The 19569-nt window shown below is 44.3% G+C and overlaps 1 protein-coding gene across 1 annotated transcript; it reads left to right on the top strand.

The window, feature by feature from the left end:
- Window positions 1–390: 390 nt before the first annotated feature.
- Window positions 391–19060, top strand: FUNDC2 (FUN14 domain containing 2). The gene is made up of 5 exons (XM_065915367.1): window positions 391–541; window positions 5236–5386; window positions 11804–11879; window positions 15579–15710; window positions 17362–19060. Exons 1-5 carry the CDS (start codon window positions 409–411, stop codon window positions 17437–17439), a joined length of 570 nt encoding a protein of 189 aa, XP_065771439.1. The 5' UTR covers window positions 391–408; the 3' UTR covers window positions 17440–19060.
- The last annotated feature ends 509 nt before the right edge of the window (window positions 19061–19569 follow it).

Genomic DNA, 19569 nt, shown 5'->3' on the forward strand with positions numbered 1-19569 from the left:
GGCAAGGCGGTGTCGCCGTGAACTGGGACGGAGTCACAGCGACAATTGTCGCTTGGGGCTGGGGCAGTGATAAGTATGTGCTCAGTGTTGACATGAATAACCACCACAAGCCCACCTCTGAACTTTTCCGTAAAGGAAGGAGCGAAGCAGCGTTCGCGAGGGAAAGGCCGCGTAACCTTTAGCGGGTAACTGAAAGGAACACTCTTCCCAGCGACCAGCGAGCGGGACCGGAAGTGGGGAGCCAGCGCGGCCGCGAGAGGCTTTCTGCGCACGCGCGGCCTGGCCCTCCGTGGGGAGGGGCCACGGCGCTTGTAGCCCCGCCCCCGGGGCTTTGTGACGCTGCGGCGCGCCGAGAAGGGGCGGGGACAGCCCGCGCCCCGCCTGGCCTCTTCCGCCGCCGCCGTGGGAATGGAAACATCTACCCCACGTACCGGAAGCCAGCTCGCGCAGACGGCGGCGCGCCACTCCGCGTCCTCCCGCGGCGAAGCTCCGCGGGTGTCATCGCGAGACGAGCTCGCCGAAATGGCCGCCGCCAGTCAAGGTAAGGGCGGGCACGGGCCCCCGGTGGCGCCTTCCCGGGCTCCGGAAGGGGACGGGCTCCGCGCCTCCCAGGCCAGGCCGCGCTCCCCGCCCCGAGGAGCCCGCTCGGCTCAGGGGCGGGGGAGAGCGCTGAGGCTCGGGCCGGGCCCGGCCAAGGTCAGCGGCCGCGCTAGAGCCGAGCTTTTCCGGGGGGGGGGGGGGGGTCGGCGCGGGGCAGGCTCCTCCGCCTTCCGGCCCCTCCCTAGCAGCCTGGGCCAGGCAACTTTTGGTCTGTGTTCTCAGAAGCGGTCGGGAACCCGGAGACTTCCGGCGGGTGGTTCTGTGTGCGGGCTGCCCCTCCTCGCGCTTTGATGGGTTTGAAAGCGGACATAGGGTACGGTTCTTGGAAATCGTCTCTGTAGTCTGCATAGTCAGGAGTCCCAGAAAAATAAAAAACGGAGTCCCTGTAATCAAATACACAGTGGACCAGGTCTTTTGAAGTCCTGCTTCCTGTCTCACTGTGAATGCTGCAGACTATATTCAGTTCAGTACTGTCTCACTGGGTTTCCCTGGTGGCTCAGATGGTAAAGCGTCTGCCTGCAATGCGGGAGACCTGGGTACGATCCCTGGGTCGGGAAGATCCCCTGGAGAAGGAAATGGCCACCCGCTCCAGTTACTCTTGCCTGGAAAATTCCATGGACGGAGGAGCCTGGTGGGTTACAGTCTATGGGGTCGCAAAGAGTCGAACACGACTGAGCGACTTAACTTTCACTGTCTCACAGAGCCATTACCGAAAACTCATATAAACATATATACTTCTATGAGTTTTATAAACTTATATAAACAAGGTTACAGAAATTCTGTTTAAAACACAAGAGTGGAAGGACTCAGAATTCATTCTTTCTTTATTATTTGCCATGTTTCACTGTTATCTGTACTCTTCGGTTATGGACAGCTGTCGTGTCCATGTGGTGGAGATAGCCCCGCACCTCTTCCCAGCTCCGCGTTCAGCGCCGTCACAATTCCGTGATGTCACCACGCCCTGGCTGTGCGTGTCCAAGACAGACACAGACGCGCACACACACCAGTCTGTCCCTGCCCCAGCTCCGCGTTCATTGCCGTCACAATTCCGTGATGTCATGCCCTGGCTGTGCATGTCTAAGACACACAGACACACACACACACCAGTCTGCCCCTGCCCCAGCTCCGCATTCAGTAGCGTCACAATTCTGTGATGTCACGCCCTGGCTGTGGGTGTGCAACACAACACACATCAGTCTGTCCCCCACACACAGCAGTCTAACACTCCACACAAGTCTGTACACACACACAGACACACACATCAATCTGCCCCCTCCACACACCAGTCTATGCCCCTACACCAATCTGCACACACACACTCGCACCAGTCTGTTCACACACACACATCAGTCTGCCCCCCCCACACACACACTAGTCTGCCCCTGTCCCAGCTCTGTGTTCAGCGCCATCACAATTCAGTGATGTCACGCCCTTACTGTGCCTGTGCAACACACACACACACACACACACCGGTCTGTCCCACACACACCAGTCTGCCTACATACACACACACACTAGTCTGCCCCTCCACACCAGTCTGTCCCCTGCCCCCACCACACACACACACACACACACACACCAGTCTGCCCCCCACACACACCCATCTATCCCACCACACCAGTCTCCACACACACACACACCAGTCTGCCCCCCCACCAGTCTGCATACGCGCACACGCGCACAGACAGACACAGACACACACACACCAGTCTGCCCCTGCCCCAGCTCCGCATTCAGAGCTGTCACAATTCAGTGATGTCACACCCTGGTTGTGCATGTGCAACACGCACACACACCAGTCTGCCTCCCCCACACCAGTCTGTTCCCCCCACACACACCACACACCACTCTGCCCACAGACACACACACACACCAGTCTGCCCACCTATACACACACACACACACACACACACACCAGTATGTACACACACTGACACACACCAATCTGCACACACACACACACACACACACCAGTCTACCCCCCACACACACCCGTCTATCCTACCACACCAGTCTCCACACACACACACACACACCAGTCTGCCCCCACATACACCACTCTGCCCACAGACACGCACACACACACCAGTCTGCCCTCCCACCAGTCTGCACACACACACAGACACACACACACACATGTCTGCCCCCACCTCAGCTCCGCGTTCAGTGCTGTCACAATTCAGTGATGTCACGCCCTGGCTGTGGGTGTGCACGACACACCAGCCTGTCCCTACCCCATCGCGATCCTTAACACATTTCCCAGCATACCATGGAATTGCGGTGACTCTAAGATGTTGGTAAAGAGTCAGCCTGCAATGCAGGAGACCTGGGTTCAATATCTGTGTCAGGAAGATCCCCTGGGGAAGGAAATGGCAACCCACTCCAGTGTTCTTGCCTGGAGAATCCCATAGACAGAGAAGCTTGGTGGGCTACAGGTCACGGGGGTCACAAAGACTTGGACACGACTGAGTGATGAACACTTGCAAGGTGTTGGTATCCATAAGGGAGTTTCTGCAGAGCAGACTGAACTCAATTTACTTAAAACGTGTAGTGAATAAGGTGTTTGCACCTAGGAAATTGTGGTGGGAAACCTTGACGTTGACAGTAGGAATTTGGCTTTATCATACTGATGATCACTAATCCTGTAATCCTTTCTGCCCCCACCGGTAAGCAAAGCTACTAACTTTTCCACATAGCGCTTGGCAGCGTTTGTTGAATGACTGAGTGACTTTGGGTGAACTCACTGTCTCTGATTTGACCCGTTTGGGCTGGAGCCCCCTGTTGAGCTAAGGGTCTTGATAAAATGACATTAAAACAAAACTCAAAACTCTTGCTTGTTTTCAGTGATGTTCTTTAACCCAGGGAGAGATTTTCTTTTTCAACACAGCATTAATGTGTTGTGGTTACATTAGAAGAAAAATTGTCATTTAACTACTGCTTAGGCCATACAGGGCTTCCCAGGGGGCTCAGTGGTAAAGAATCTGCTTGCCAACGTGGGAGACGCAGGTTCAATTCCTGGGTGGAAGGAAATGATAACCCATTCCAGTATTCTGGCCTGGGAAATCCCATGGGACAGAAGAGCTTGGTGTGCTACAGTCCATGGGTTCACAAAGAGTCAGACAGGATTGAGCAACTGAACAACAACAGGCCCTAGAAAATCCAGTTCCTTAAATGTCCGTAGTTTGGTTTTGCTAAATTGGGATATGTGATCCGCCTTGAATTAATTCTTCAATTATATTTTGGGCATTGTGTCAAGTAAGGAGTGACCTTTTGTCTTTATTAGTACAGATACCTAGTAGTTCTCACACAATTGTTGAACACTTTCTTTCCCTAGTAAATAACTTCCGTGCTGTGTTACTGACAATCAAATGACTATATGTGTAGGTCTACTTCTAGACTCTGGAGTCTCTTCCATTGGTAGGTTTTTCTATGCTTACGTCAGTTCTGCACTGGCAAATAGAGTAGTTGTATAACTCTTGAAATTAGTTACCTCCATGTTACTGTAACTTTGTAAGAAGTCTTCAAATGCTTTGAGCTTTATTTTTTTTTCTCCCACAGTTGTTTTGGTCACTGGTGGCACATTGTGTTTTCCTAAGTGATTTCAGCGATATCTCTGCATTCCCCCATGCTTTTTTTTTTTTTCAGTGTGACTTTGACACTCAGCAGTACTGGGATCTATCTGTATTGCCCCTTGAATCTTGAGTGGAAGTTTGTGACTGCTCCGACGGAATAAAGTGGAAATAACACTGCATGGCTTTGGAGGCTAGGTTTGAAATGATAATGAAGCTTCTGCCTAGCCCTTGAGTTTCCTCACTGTCTTACTCACTTTCTTCAGACAGGCACCCCTGACCCTAGCCACCAGGTGGTAAGGAAGCCCAAACTAACTCTGAGCAATGCAATCTGTATGTGTGGATGGAATAGATGATCCCAGACCCCTGCCTGAGATTGCCACTCTGCAGTGTTTTGTCATTTACAGTGTAGAGTTCTTGTATCTCTTTCACGAAATTTATTTTCCTATAGCGAGAGGGATTAAACTTAACTTTTTCCCCCTTTGAGGGTACATAGATCACCTAACTTCTGAGCCTTCACTTCTTAACTATAAAATGGGGTTAACAAATTGTACCTTGTTCTGTACCTGCTTTGTTCCTTGGGTTTACTTATACCTGTTTATTTCTGAGCACATTGCCTGGTCAATAGTAACAGTTCTCTTCAGTGACCAGCCACTTAGTACCGAGAGTTTGTGAATTTGTTGAGCTACTAAATAGTATAGAGTTACTCCTGAAAAAGAGAGACAACTGAAGAAAATCCATTTCATTTAGGAGGCATGATTAAGTTCTCCTACCAGTTTTTCCTGGGTCCTTTTGGAGGTTTTTCAGCTTGAGAGGAGAAATTCGAGTACTCATTCTAAATTGTGGATATTTTTTTCCCCTCCAAGATATTTGTTGATTTTCATCTGATTTTCAAAAGTTGCTGGTCAGAATTCCTGAGCGAATTTGCTATTTGAAACAGATAAATATTTAGAGGTTCTTATTAAGCTGTCTCTGTTTCCTTAAATGTCTCTTAATCTAGGGTAGGAATGTTAGTAATTTATTGTGACAGTAACTGTTTTCTTATGCAGTATCTTAATTCTTGTAGGAAACTTTGAAGGAAAGTTTGAGTCACTGGACCTTGCAGAACTTGCTAAAAAGCAGCCATGGTGGCGCACGCTGTTTGGGCAGGAATCTGGGCCTTCAGCTGAAAAGTATAGTGTGGCAACCCAGCTGTTAATTGGAGGTGTCACTGGATGGTAAGTTATGGAAATGATGTCCAGTGTCTGTTTTTGGCACAATGCAGTGTTTTGGTCATAGAAACCATCTCCTGTAACCAATGAAAACATGTTGACTTTTGTGCAATTGATCACCTCACGTGTTGTATACATTTACACATAATGGTCAAGTGCTATTTAATGGTTACACATAGTATTCACTACTTGCCAGGTGCAATTTTAAGGATATAGATCGCGCATTTCCTGCTCACAAAAACTCTGAAATGGGTATTGCTATGATCTATCATCATTTCGTAGAAACTAAGGCATAGAAAGGGGGCTTCCCTGAGAGCTCAGTTGGTAAAGAAGCCTCCTGCTGATTCCTGGGTTGGGAAGATCCCCTGGAGAAGGGATAAGCTACCCACTCCAGTGTTCTTGGTCTTCCCTGGTGGCTCAGCTGGGAAAGAATCTGCCTGCAATGTGGGAGACCTGGGTTCAATCCCTGGTTTGGGAAGATCCCCTGGAGAAGGGAAAGGCTACCCACTCCAGTATTCTGGCCTGGAGAATTCCATGGACTGTATAAGTGCATGGGGTCGTGAAGAGTCAGACACGACTGAGTGACTTTCACTTCACAAGACCTGGAAAGGTGTACTTGTCCAGGATCACATAGTTAGTGCTTTGAATCACTATAGATCACTTGGCATCTTCTAGAATCGTATGTGAATGGAATTATGCAGTGTGTATTCTTTTTTTTTTTAATCTGGCTTCTTGCCCTGAGCATACTAATTTCAAGGTTCAGATGTGCTGTTGTGTGTATCACTAGTTCATTCCCTTTTATTACTGAGTACTAGTCCACTGTATGGATAAAATAGTTCATCCATTCCCCTTTGATGATACTGGTTCGTTTGCACTTTGGGGCTAAAACTGCTGTTCACGTTTGTATACCCATCTTTGTATGACCTTATGCTTTCCATTTCTTGTGGGTAAATACCTCGAAAAAGTATGATTGAGTCATAGTAGGTGAATGTCTTAACTTTTTAAGACTCTGTCAAGCAGTTTTCTAAAGTACTGTCTTACGTCTCCCCCTGCAGTGTATTAATTAGGGTTCCAGTTTCTCCAAATCCTAACACTTGGCATAATGTCTTTTTTGTTAAGTGTGGTTGATTTACAATATTGTATTACTTTTAGATGCACAGTGTAGTGATTCAGTATTTCTGCTGGTTAAACTCCATTCTTACAAGATAATGTAAGAATTCTGACAAGATAATGACTCTGTTTTCCCTGTGCTATACAATATATCCTGGTTGCTTATCAGGTTGAACAGCAGCAGCAGCAATTCTAATCCCCTAGCCCTATCTTGTCCCTTCCCACTTTCTTCTGCCACTGGTAAACACTGGTTTGTTCTCTATGTCTTTCAGTCTATTTCTGGCATAATATGTTTTTTATTACAACTATCCTAGTGGCTGTGAAGTGATATCTCATTGTAGTTTTAATTTACATTTTTCTGATGAATAATGTTGAATATTTTTTTCGTGGGCTTGTTTTTACTATCCCATCTGTTTTTGGTGAGATATGCTTAGATATTTTCTACATGTTTTTATTGGGGAGTTGATTTTTTTCTCACTACTGGGTGGTGAGATTTCTTTATATTCTGGATGCAAGTCTTAGATACATGATTTGCAAGTATATTATTCTACTTTATAGCTTTTTATTATTTTGACAGTATCTTTCAAAGAACAGAAGATCTTAATCTTGAAATACCACATATCAATTATTTCTTTTATAGCTGTAGCTTTTGGTGTCATGTCTGAGAATATTTACCTAATCCAGGGTCACCAGAAGTTTCTTTTGTGTTTTCTTCTATATGATATATAGGTTTGGATTTTTCATTTAGTTCAGTGATCTGTTTTGATTAACTTTTGTATATGTTGCTACAAATCGTGGTTCATCACTTATATTACAGGAATGCGATTGCTTTTTGTATATTGATCCTGCACCCTGCAGCCTTGCCAGAGTCACTGGTTTGAAGAGTTGGGGGTCCCCAAGACTACTCTCATGTTTGACATTTGCCTTGGAGGATCCACAGAACTCACTGAGAGCTGGTTTATTCATGGGTACAATTTTTTTACCACAAAAGGATACAGATTAAAATCAACCAAGGGAAGAGCCATGTGGGGCAAGGTTCAGGAAAGTGGAGTCTGTATGTTTAATTAAAACAGGTTTCTTGTAGACAGCATGTAGGTGGGTCTCCCTTTTTTCATTCCACTTTGACAATCTGTTCATTTTAATTAAAGTGCTTAGATGGTTTCTGGCAAAGGAAATGGCAACCCACTCCAGTATTCTTGGCCTGAAGAATCCCATGGACAGAGGAGCCTGGTGGGCTACAGTCCATAGGGAGTGACTAACACACAGGCTGTTTACATTTAAGTGTATTTTCTTTATTATCAGGTTTAAATTTATCATCATGGTATTCTTTTCTTTTGGATCAGGTATGTGTGTGTAATAAACATAGGTATACTGTGTATACCCATATATATGTTTTTTAATTAAGGTGAAATTCACCCAAAAGAAAACTGACCTTTTAGAGTGTACAATTCAGTGGCATTTAGTCCATTCACAGCTTTGGTAACCATGGCCTCTCTCTAGGTTTAAAATAAATCAAATCATACACTGTGTGACCTTCTGTGTCTGGCTTTCCCTGAGAGCATGTTTTTGATATTCATTCATGTTGCAGTGTGCATTGGGACTGCTTTCCTTGTTACAGCTACATCTCACCAACACTGTTTTCTCAAGTAAAAAGAAATTATTGTAGCCATCTTAGTGAGCATGATCTGGGTCTGACATGGTGACTACTGATATTGAGCATCTTTCCATGTGTGTGTTGGCCATCTCTGCCTCTGATCTGGAGAAATGGAGTTGTTTTGTCTTTCTATTCTTCAGTTGTAAGAATTCTTTGCTTGAGATATTTGACTCTTGCCAGGGCTGCATTCCATGGGGTCGCTAAGAGTTGGACACGACTGAGCGACTTCACTTTCACATATTGGAGAAGGAAATGGCAACCCACTCCAGTGTTCTTGCCTGGAGAATCCCAGGGACGGGGGAGCCTGGTGGGCTGCTGTCTATGGGGATCACACAGAGTCAGACATGACTGAAGTGACTTAGCAGCAGCAGCAGCAGCAGCAGACCTGAATGAAAAGATTTTATTCTATTAAATTGTCTTTCTACTTTCTGGATAAAGTCCTTTCTAGAAAATTTGATTTATTGAATTGGCTGTACTAGATCTCTGTTGCTGTGTGCGGGCTTTCTCTAGTTGCAGTTCCCAGGCTCTGGGCGCAGAGGCTTGGTTGCCTTATGCCATCTGGAATCTTCCTGGATCAGGGATTGAACCCATATCACCTGCATTGGACATTCACCATGGGACCTCCAAGGAAGTGCGATAATGTCCTTTAATGGACAAAATTTTTAGTTTTGATGAAGTCCAGTTTTTTTTGTGCTTAGTTCTGCTGCTGCTGCTGCTGAGTCACATGAAAAGTTAAACTGAAAGTGGCTCAGTCTTTGATACCCCAGGGACTTATAGTCCCTAGAATTTTCCAGGCCAGAATACTGGAGTGGGTAGCCTTTCCCTTCTCTAGGGGATCTTCCCAACCCAGGGATCAAATCCAGGTGTCCCACATCACAGGCAGATTCATTATCAGTTGAGCCACCAGGGAAGCCTGTAATTCTGTTTATGCCCTTTCTTGGTTTATTAGCTATGTCTCCTCATTGTGTAATTTTTGTGGTTGCTTTAGAGTTTATAGGATGTATCTTCTATTTATCAGAGTCTCATCAAGAGAAATACCAGTTCACATAGACTGTGGTGCTCTTATAACAATATACTTCCATTTAACTCCTTTACCCTTGATTTTCATTGTCATACGTTTATTTTTTTTTATTGTCATACATTTAACATTTATATGTTATTAATCTATAATGCATTCTTATTACTTTTCATTGAATATTTAATTCTTATATTTTTAAACAGGAGCCTGGCAGGGTCTCTGGGGTCGCAAGAGTTGGACACAACTTGCGACTAAACCACCACATATTTTTAAATAATGAAAATGAAACCTTGCAATTTACTCTCACAATTTCTTTTGCTCCTCATGCTTTTGTGCGTATCTGCATTTCTAGCTGTTATCATTTTCCTCTGCCTGAAAGATTTCTTTTTGGTATTCTTTGTTCTTTTGGTCTGCTAGTGATGATTTGTTTTTCAGATTTTGTGTATCTGAGAAAGGCCTTCATCTTTGTTTTTTGCAAGATATTTTTACTGGATACAGACTAGAACATTTTCCTCATTGTTTTTTTTCCTCATTATTTATTCAAATATTTTTCTATCCTTCAACAATTCCCAATAAGACAGATATTACACTGCTTGAAATTTTCCTGTGGTTCACTGATACTTAAGTTTTTAAAAAGTTTTTATTTTGAAATAACTGTAGCTTCATGGGTGCTTGTTAAAAATAACCCAGAGAGAGCCCATCCTCCAGCTTTCCCCAATGTATAACTGTAGTTCAGTATTACAGGCATGTTTATGTATTTTTCTGTTTCATATTGATAGTGTTTATTTTTATGTCACATTTAGTGATCTTTTTTCTACATTGATCTAAACTGCAATTCGATCAAGCATAGTGTTTATCTCAGACACTATAGTTTTCACCTCTAGAAGTTTGATTTTAATCTTGGCAAAATATGTTCCTTGTCCCTACCTATTATATACAGCCTTTCCTCTAGCTACTTGAACACATGAATTACAGTCAGAGTAACTGCTCTTTTTGTCTGTGTTGTATCTTTGGTGCCACTTTTAGCTTGCTTTCAGCTGAGTTATTTTTTTCCTCATTATGGGCCTTTTTTCCTGCTCCACACGCCTGGTAATTTTAATTGAATAGCAGGGCTTTCCTGGTAGCTCAGATGGTAAAGCGTCTGCCTACAATGCGGGAGACCCAGGTTCAATCCCTGGGTCAAGAAGATCCCCTGGAGAAGGAAACAGCAACCCACTCCAGTATTCTTGCCTGGAAAATCTCATGGATCGAGGAGCCTGGTAGGCTACAGTCTGTGGGGTTGCAAAGAGTCAGACATGACTGAACGACTTCACTTTTACTTTCTATTGTGCATTTTACCTTACTGGGTGCTGGATATCTTTTTTTATTCCTCATATAATTGATTCTGGCTCTGGGACACATTGACAGACTGCTTTACCAAATTCCACACGTGTCCTATACTTTATTCTCCATAACTAATTTTAAAGATGAAAAGAAAAGGGCCTACCCTGGTGGGCCAGTGGCCGAGACTCTGTGATCCCTGGTCAGGCGAGTACATCCCACGTGGAGCAACTGGGTTCACATGCCACAACTCACATGCTGCAGCGAAGGCCAAATGCAGAAATAAATACACACTCCAGCTGTCTGCTTCATCATTCGAGGCAGAATCCTGTCCCATTTCCGATGTGAGTCCTCTAGGCTCAAACAGTCATGTTTTTCTTCCCTCCATCACATGGCCTTAGTGCAGACCCCTGGCATGTCTCCTCCATTTTTCTAATCCATTCTCCACCACATCGCCAGAGTTCTCTGAGAAATGCAGGTTGGGCGTTTCAAGGGATAATAGGCAGGTCATGGAAGCAACCTAGATGTCCATCAGCAGATGAATGGATAAGAAAGCCCTGGTACATATACACAATGGAATATTACTCAGCCATTAAAAAGAATCCATTTGAGTCAGTTCTAATGAAGTGGATGAAACTGGAGCCTATTATACAGAGTGAAGTCAGAAAGAAAAACACCAGTATGGTGTATTCACACACACACACACACACACACACACACACACACACACACACATATAATTTAGAAAGATGGTAATGATGGCCCTATATGTGAGAAGCAAAAGAGACAGATGTAAAGAACAGTCTTTTGGACTCTGGGAGAAGGCGAGGGTGGGCTGATTTGAGAGAATATCATTGAAACATGTATATTACCATAGGTGAAATAGATTGCCAGTCCAGGTGCGATGCATGAGACAGGGTGCTCGGGGCTGGTGCACTGGGATGACCCAGAGGGATGGGATGGGGAGGGAAGTGGGTGGAGGGCTCGGGATGGGGAACACATGTACACCCATGGCTGATTCATGTCAATGTATGGCAAAAATCACTCCAATATTAAGTAATTATCCTCCAATTAAAATAAAAAACTGTTTAAAAAGAAATAAAGGGATTTGCTCAAGACCACAGAACAAAGTAGGTAGAGCCAAGATCTCAGTCTGGGTCTTTCTGAGTTCCGAGTCTCTGCCGTTTCCTCCCTCTGGAGGGGACTGGCTGTATGTCCTATGTAGCAGGAAGTTGGCCGGATCGTCCCAAGGTAAGACATGAATGTTGTCAGAAGTCCACGTATGTGCTTCTCTGACAGCTGGTTCCTTTGGTTTTTGTAGGTGCACGGGTTTCATATTCCAGAAGGTTGGAAAACTGGCTGCAACGGCTGTGGGAGGTGGATTTTTTCTGCTTCAGGTCTGTACGGGAAATGTTCCTGGATGCTTGGCTGTTCCCCTTGCCCATTCGGAATGTAGCCCGGGGAGGTGCAATCTAGCCCTGGCTCTGTGACACTGAATGGTTTCACGTACTTTTGGAAAGGCTGATGACCTTTTGAGTCAAACTTCATCAAGTATCATGAGATGGATTCTTTTGTCATTTATAACATGGGAACATGCGTATGTATTCCTTATCATCTCTCCCTTCCAGGGTTTTTAAGACTGCTTGAAAGATGAAGCAGGTGTGGTTTCAAAAATCCCCAGTGTGATGCAAGCGCCCTGTGATCTGACTTATTCTTAGACACTAAGCTGGTGAGACATGAGGGCTAAATGACCTTATGGTCAGATGGTCTGTGCTGTCCCTTGGCCTGGAGTTTGTATTTGAACAACTGCCTACTGGTTCCCTGAGGCCACCCCTGTCTACTTGGTTTGCAAACCTGACTCCACATTGGAATCACCTGGGCATCTGATACAACACCAAGGCTTGGGGCCTGGCCTGCCAACCTCCATCTGATTTCAGAGCTTGTGGGCTTCCCTGGTAGCTCAGCTGGTAAAGTATCTGCCTGCAGTGTGGGAGACCTGGGTTCAATTCCTGGGTCGAGGAGATCTCCTGGAGGATGGCAGGGCAACCCACTCCGGTGTTCTGGCCTGGAGAACCCTCATGGACAGTGGAGCCTGGTGGGCCACAGTCCATGGGGTTGCTAAGAGTCGGACGGGACTGAGCGACTCAGCCCAGCACCAGCAGGCTGATCTATTGGAATATTTTCCAGCTTCTGAGTTGCAGCTGAGCTGGCGAATGCCTGCTGTGTAGGAGCCATAGTTCGTAGACTTGTGCTGGGGTCCCATTTTAGCAGGGTAGTCCCATGTGAGAGTCAAAATTCGAGTGACTTTTCCCGATGGGTCAGGGTGCACAGGGATTCAGCTGTCACTGTCCTGGTGTCAAAAGGGGTGAGAGGAAGGAAGGATGATGACAACCCAGAAGGAAACAGAAGGAAGGAGTGAGGAGGGGCTTGTCATTATCTTGTCGTTTGACATAAGGATCCAGGTTCCTCTCTTGTTTCTGGATGACTGTCCTAGCCACCTTTTGCGAATGTCTTCCTTTTCCCAGTATTTGTACCACTGCCTCTATCATACATGCGAATTCATCTGTGGGTGGATTGGACTCTGTCTGCTTTGCTGCTCCTTGATAGTTGGCAAGATGGGTTCCTGCACCTATTCTTCAGGGTCATTGTGGCGGCCTCTGTACCTTCACTTCTCCCATTTAAATGTTAGGACAGGCTTGTGAATTCCTTTCAGAGATTTTGCTTCTGTTTTGATTGGAATTGCATGGGAACCATATAGATAAATTGGGGGGGGGGAATTAAAATCTTTTATGAGACTGTATCATCTAGCTGTGAACACAGACTGTCTCTCCATTTCTTTCAGTCTTCTGTAGTATCTTTGCCTAGAATTTTATTATTTTTTTCCGTATAAATCTTGTCCATCTATGGCTCAGTTTTGTTCCTTATAAGAGCTTGCCTTGCTCTTTTGCCTTTGCTCAACCACTCACCCTTAGTCCTAAAGCTCTCTTGATTGGACTCAGAATGATACAACTCCTGATGTTGGACATCATCTCATGTGTTTATCTGCTGTCCAGAGCTCCTTTTTGGTGAAGTATCTATTCAGGTCTTTTGCCTGTTTTTCGATTGTGTTTTCTGTTTCTGTTCTTTTTATTTTGGCCTATTAATCTCTGTGTCCATCTCTTCTGTGTATCTTCTCCAATATCACACTGTCTTGATTGCTGTGAAATCAGATAGTGTGATTTGGCTGTTCTAATTTCTTTGTCTTTTCATACAGATTTAGAAGCAGCTTGTTTAGTTAGCTCTAAAATAGCTTGCTGGGGTTGGGTTTGCAGTAACTCTGGCCTAATCTGGGGCTTCCCTGGTAGCTCAGTTGGCAAAGAATCCACCTGCAATGAGGGAGACCTGGGTTTGATCCCTGGGTCAGGAAGATCCCCTGCAGAAGGGAATGGTTACCCACTCCAGTATTCTGGCCTGGAGAATTCCATGGACTTTATGGTCCATGGGGTCGCAGAAATTGGACACGACTGAGCAACTTTGACTTTCTTTCACTGGCCTGATCACTTCTATGTTGAGTCTTCCATTCTGTGTATATGGCCTGCTCCTCCATTTATTTTGGTCGTCTTTGAGTTCTTTCTTCAACATTTTGTCGTTTTTAGCATAGAGATATCCTGTATGATTTTTGTGTAGATTTGCACCTAGTATTCAGTTATTTTGCAACTCTTGTAAAATCTTAAATTTTATTTCCCATTTCCAGTTCACATTGCTAACATTAACTAACATTGCTAATGCAGTTGATTTTGTGTGTTCATCTTATAGTGTAGATCCTGGCTACATTCACTTTTGAGGGTGTAAAAATTGTGGGGTTTTGTTGGATTCTTTGAAATTATATAGAGAAACATGTCAACAATTAGTGACAGTTTTTTTTTTTCTTTTCTCACCTGGATGCCTCTTACATCTGGATATAGCCAAACCACTCTCTTACAAGGCTGCTGGTTAACCCTCTCAGGAAGAGTGTGGTAGGGAATGTCCATTCCCTATCTCCTTCCCAGCACTGTATTTTCAGGAGTTTATCTATCTCCAATCTGATAAAAAGTTATGGTACCTTGTTAACTGTAATGTTAATTTCCTTAATTACTTATGAAGTTGAACTTCTCCCTTATGCTGACCACTGTCTTCTGTGAGTTGCCTTTTCTCTATTTTTCAAGTGGGTTTTCTTCTTTACTGATCTCTAAAAGAATCTTACTTTTTATCAGTGTTAATTTTTTTTTTATTGACGTGTACTGCAAATACTTTCTCCAGCCTGGTTTGGGTGACGGATTAGTTGGCGGGTACCATTAACTAAAAGACTTGAGGGTGAGCAACAGTGCAGGAGAAGACTAGACAGTGGAGAAGAATTTCAGTTTCAGATATTTTAAGCTATCCAGAGAGGTACAATTCATCATATCCAAAACTGGAAGGAGAGAAGTGTTATGTTTGGAGGGTTGGCTGTCTTTTTGTTCCCTGGGTAACACTAGTCCATCAGGAAAAGTCATGCCTGAATCAGTTTTATCCTGTTCTCACGTTAGTGATGAAATACTTCCCACTGAGTCTATGTGTGTGCCTGTCTTGAGTGAGGGAAGTAGTCATCTTCTGTAGGTATATTTGAATGGCTTTTCTCTGTGCTGCTTAAAAGAAATCACTCATGAGGAGTCTCTGTGGGGCCAGGTCCTGACAGCCTTGCTCTGTTCAAGTGGTCAAGAAAGTCTAGCTTATGTTGGCTTTAAGGTTTCTTTACCTTATCTCTCTACTTACAGTTCTGATTTTCATTTACCATTATATTTTTTAAGCTAACTTAAAACTTCATCGAGATGGGTAAGAGTTAAGGTAAAAGAATTGCCAGTAGTCATTGAAGGCCTATCTGTTGATTTCTGGTGCCAGGCATTGGGCCTTGCACATTGGACGGATGATGAGGAGCTGTGGAGCGAATATCATGGTCGTACCAAAACCTGGATGGCATATGTCTCAAAAAAATAGAAACTCAGAAGAGTTTTTGATAAAGGATTTTAGTAATTTATTCTGAACAAGAGAAATAACCAGCCTGTGTTTCTCCTCTTTTGTGGTCATTTTTGACACTAAAGCTTGCAAACCATACTGGCTACATCAAAGTGGACTGGCAGCGTGTAGAGAAGGACATGAAAAAGGCCAAAGAACAGCTGAAGATCCGCAAGAGCAACCAGATACCTACAGAGGTCAAGAGCAAAGCAGAGGAGGTGAGACTTCATTTTGTTTCTGTGCAACCTAAGGGTGTAGACAACTTTGTCTGTACAAAAATGGAGAAGATATACCCGTATGTCAGCCTGGGATGGATTATCTTTACCTCAGAGGCATTTTCAAAGGGTAAACCTACAAGGACCAGTAGAAAGTTTGGTGACTTTTATTGGGGATGCAGGCACATACGTGGGTTGATCATTCCTTGAACTAGTTCTTGTCAGGAAGTGAGGAGGATGAGGACATCTGTTTTACAGCCACTCTGATCATACTGAGGGAAGTAAGTCAGAAAGAGAAAAATCCCCTATGATAGCACTTATCAGTGGAATCTGAAATATGACACAAAGGAATATCTCTATGAAATAGAGACAGATTCCCAGAGAGAACAGACTCATGGGGGAGGGAAGGGGAGTGTGGGATTAGCAGCTACAGATTATTAAAAACTGTATCGAATGGGTACCTGCCCAGGCCTATGTTATAGCACAGGGAATTGCATCCAGTCTCCTGGGATAAACCGTAATGGGAAAGAATATTTTCAAAAAGAATATATGTGCACAACTGAGTAACTTTGCTGCGTCTAACTTTGCCAAACATTGTAGAAAATCTATACTTCAGTAAAATGGAAAAACAAATGAAAACAACGAAGCTATCCATTGCCCAGAGTGGCACGTGGCCTTTGTGGGGGTTCACATACTTAGATAGTCCTTCCCCCTTCCATCCCCCTCAAGCTCAAGGTTACGAAAGTTGCACTTTTTTCACTTCTAAATTATTTCTTTATTCAGACATGTACAAAAATAATGCATGGTTATCAAAAGCTTCTTTAATGATACAGGAATGTATACAATAAAAAATAATATTGTTCATGTTTGATTAGAACCTCCTAGTGACTTAACAGCAAACACTTGTAAACTAACCAGAAGGTTTGGAATTGGTTCATTCATTCCCTGAGTTTTTGCTTTCCTCTTCCAAGGGAGGGTGGCTGTTCTTGCAGTGAGCCCATTTTCATATTTGGGGTCAGTGTGTAGCAACCAGGAGGCCATCAGGGATTTTGACGTGAACAGTTGCAGTTGGATGGTGGGGTTGAGAGCCAAGGTGTAGCAAGTTGAGGTTCATTAGTAAAGAGCATGAATGCACACAGGTATTTCATAAAATGCTATGACTGTTTTCATCCCCACCCCCCGCCCCAGGGCAGATGGCAAGAGACAGTGCCTCTAATAAGGGGGCCAGGGAGGGGGTACTTAGATTCAGGAAATAAGTAAGCCAGGCTGCAGGGTGTGTTCTTGGTGAACACTTTTCTAAGGTGGTGTTTGCACATGGGAGAAGAGGGTGTCCATCCGCCCTGCTCAGCCAAGTGCGGTCTGGGATGGAGGTCAGTCATGGGCACGTGCGGGAGCCGTAGGGCTCCGAGTCTCAAACAGGCGGGACCTCTCACTGGAGGCAGGAAGCTGTGGGAATTGGAGTAAAAATCCAATTTCAGAGCAGGGTGTCTGGCTAGACCCAGCAGATCGTGGGTGGGAGGAATGCGTGGACAGGTTGGGAGAGACCTCCGCCAGCAGCTTAGCCTAAGACCCGTCAGCTCACCTTCAGATCCTCGTCCTCCCTAATAACAGCATTCTCAGCTGAGTAATCCACTGTGCTGTCTTCTGTTCCTAGGTGGTGTCGTTTGTGAAGAAGAACGTTCTAGTGACTGGTGGCTTTTTCGGAGGTTTTCTGCTGGGCATGGCGTCCTAGAGGGGATGACTTCACCACCATTAGTCCTAGCTTTGCCAACCAGCAGCCTCTTCCCTCCACCCTAGGACAGCAAACTCCTCCTCCTCTTCCTCCTCCCTGCCATGGCGTATCTGAGTGGCTTCTGTAGGCATCTGGTGATTCAAGTTGGGAACGGCCCCACTGTGAGCTTGACATCAATGGAAGAGACCATAGACGTTAGCACTTATATAGCACACTCCCCCGGGACTAATCTGTAGGTCAGCAAGTATATTCCTTTCTCGCATAAGATACTTATCAGAACATAGGACAAGATGACAACGCCAAGTGGATCTTCAAAGGTTGCCCCACACTTGATTTGGAAAAGACATCGCAAGCATATAAGATACCTCATTAAGTTTTGCATGGAAAGGAACTTAATACACTGGCCTTTAAGCATGAAAGATTTTGCAGTTGTGGTGTCTACTTTCTGTTTTAGTAGATTTGAGATTACAGAAAGAGAACTACTCTTAGTGTGCGACAGTTGAAAAATCCGAATATGGAATGACCTTGTCCTAAAGTGACATACGATGAGCTGAAGCTGTGTTTGGTGGGAAGGCCTTTGGGGAAACCAAGCAGTTGATAACATTTAGGATGGTCAGACTTAGTGAATCATTTAAAGGCATTCAGATATTATCTAGGGATGTTTTCCACTACACAGGGTAATGGCTGTTTCCAAAGATTTATTGATGGTAAAATAAGTGACTTTAGGTGTAAGAGGGAAGAAGCTCTTGGGTGTTTATTTAATAGAAAGGGTTTAAAACTTTGAACTTTTGTTTACTTCCGGTCAAAACGTCAGGGGTAACCGGTAGCTCCTCTGTGTCAATTCTATTTCTTTATCCAGAGTTTTAAAATGGTGGCATTTCCAAGCATTAAAAATTTAGAACAGTAGCATCAAAGGTATCTACTGTCTCATGATGACCCCAATTCTTTGAACTTACCTTTAGAATTCAAGTTTATACACACACCAATCCTTAGAAACAAGTCATTTTCCTGTAATGGCCTTTTACCATATCTGGAATATCCAGTGCAGAAAAGCAAGGCTGTGTCTTTACCATTGTATACATGGAGTCAAGCACTTAGTAGATACTCAGTCTGTTGAATATATGAGTAATGAGGTCATAGAAAAGTATGTGGAAAATGGAGTGATCAGCAGGATTTTTGAGACTTGACAAGTTCTGAGAATGCTGAAAACTTGGAATTCTTAAACTTGTAGGTGATCCCTTGCGAAATGTATGTTTTCCATGCCCTCCTTTTAAAATGTTTGCCTTTTAACTTGAATTTGGAAATTGTAACTACTAGCGGATGTGTGGAATTTTTTAGAATTCATCTGTTTGCATTTTTCTCCTTATTGTAATATTTTAAGGCAACATTAAGTAGTTTTGCTTGTAACATGTGTATTATATGCAAATCATAATGGTATGAGCCACATTGTCCTATATTTTTGTACAAGAACTCAAAATTTTTCACTTTTTCTTATGCTCAGACATATGTAAACATACAAATGTTCAAATATATATGAAAGTACAGTGACCCCCATGGACCCACCACCCACCTATAATGATCATCAAAATACACGTTGTTTTATCAGTGGCTTTGAAACAAATACCAGATGTGTCTCTTTATTATATTTTGGTATGTGTCTTAAACGGTAAGAACTCTTCTTAAAAATCATAAATACATAGATCCACTATTAGGCTCATGTGACCCCACCCACGCCAATGGAATATGGGGGCTGCAAAGCTAACTGAAGTGCCCTGTGCCCCTTTGGGTTGCAGGTGGGGGTGAGTGGCCTGTCTCTGGTTTTCCTGTTGTCCCTGGTACGCTTGAGGTCAGTATTACAGGTTGCCCTCACCATACTGCAGTGAGAATGGTCTGGCCTTCTGCCTACTGTGTGGGGCCACCACCGGTAGCCATGCCAAGTGGGTGCTGACATTGGAGAGTGGCAGGGCTCTGGTGCACAGCGCTGGTGGCACTTAATGGAGTCCTCCCAGGCCTTTAGGGGAGCCTCTAAATGGATGCTTTTGAACTGTGGTGTTGGAGAAGACTCTTGAGAGTCTCTTGGACTGCAAGGAGATCCAACCAGTCCATCCTAAAGGACATCAGTCCTGAATA

Source organism: Muntiacus reevesi, chromosome X, assembly GCF_963930625.1.
Source record: "Muntiacus reevesi chromosome X, mMunRee1.1, whole genome shotgun sequence".
Classification (NCBI taxonomy): Eukaryota; Metazoa; Chordata; class Mammalia; order Artiodactyla; family Cervidae; genus Muntiacus; species Muntiacus reevesi.

What these genes read in the sequence shown, in the direction of transcription:
- FUNDC2 (XM_065915367.1), top strand. Translation starts at nt 409, where the DNA reads ATGGAAACATCTACCCCACGTACCGGAAGCCAGCTCGCGCAGACGGCG. An exon ending in GTGGATTTTTTCTGCTTCAG is followed by an intron (nt 11,880 to 15,578) that starts GTCTGTACGGGA and finishes TTGACACTAAAG; the next exon opens with CTTGCAAACCATACTGGCTA. An exon ending in TCAAGAGCAAAGCAGAGGAG is followed by an intron (nt 15,711 to 17,361) that starts GTGAGACTTCAT and finishes TTCTGTTCCTAG; the next exon opens with GTGGTGTCGTTTGTGAAGAA.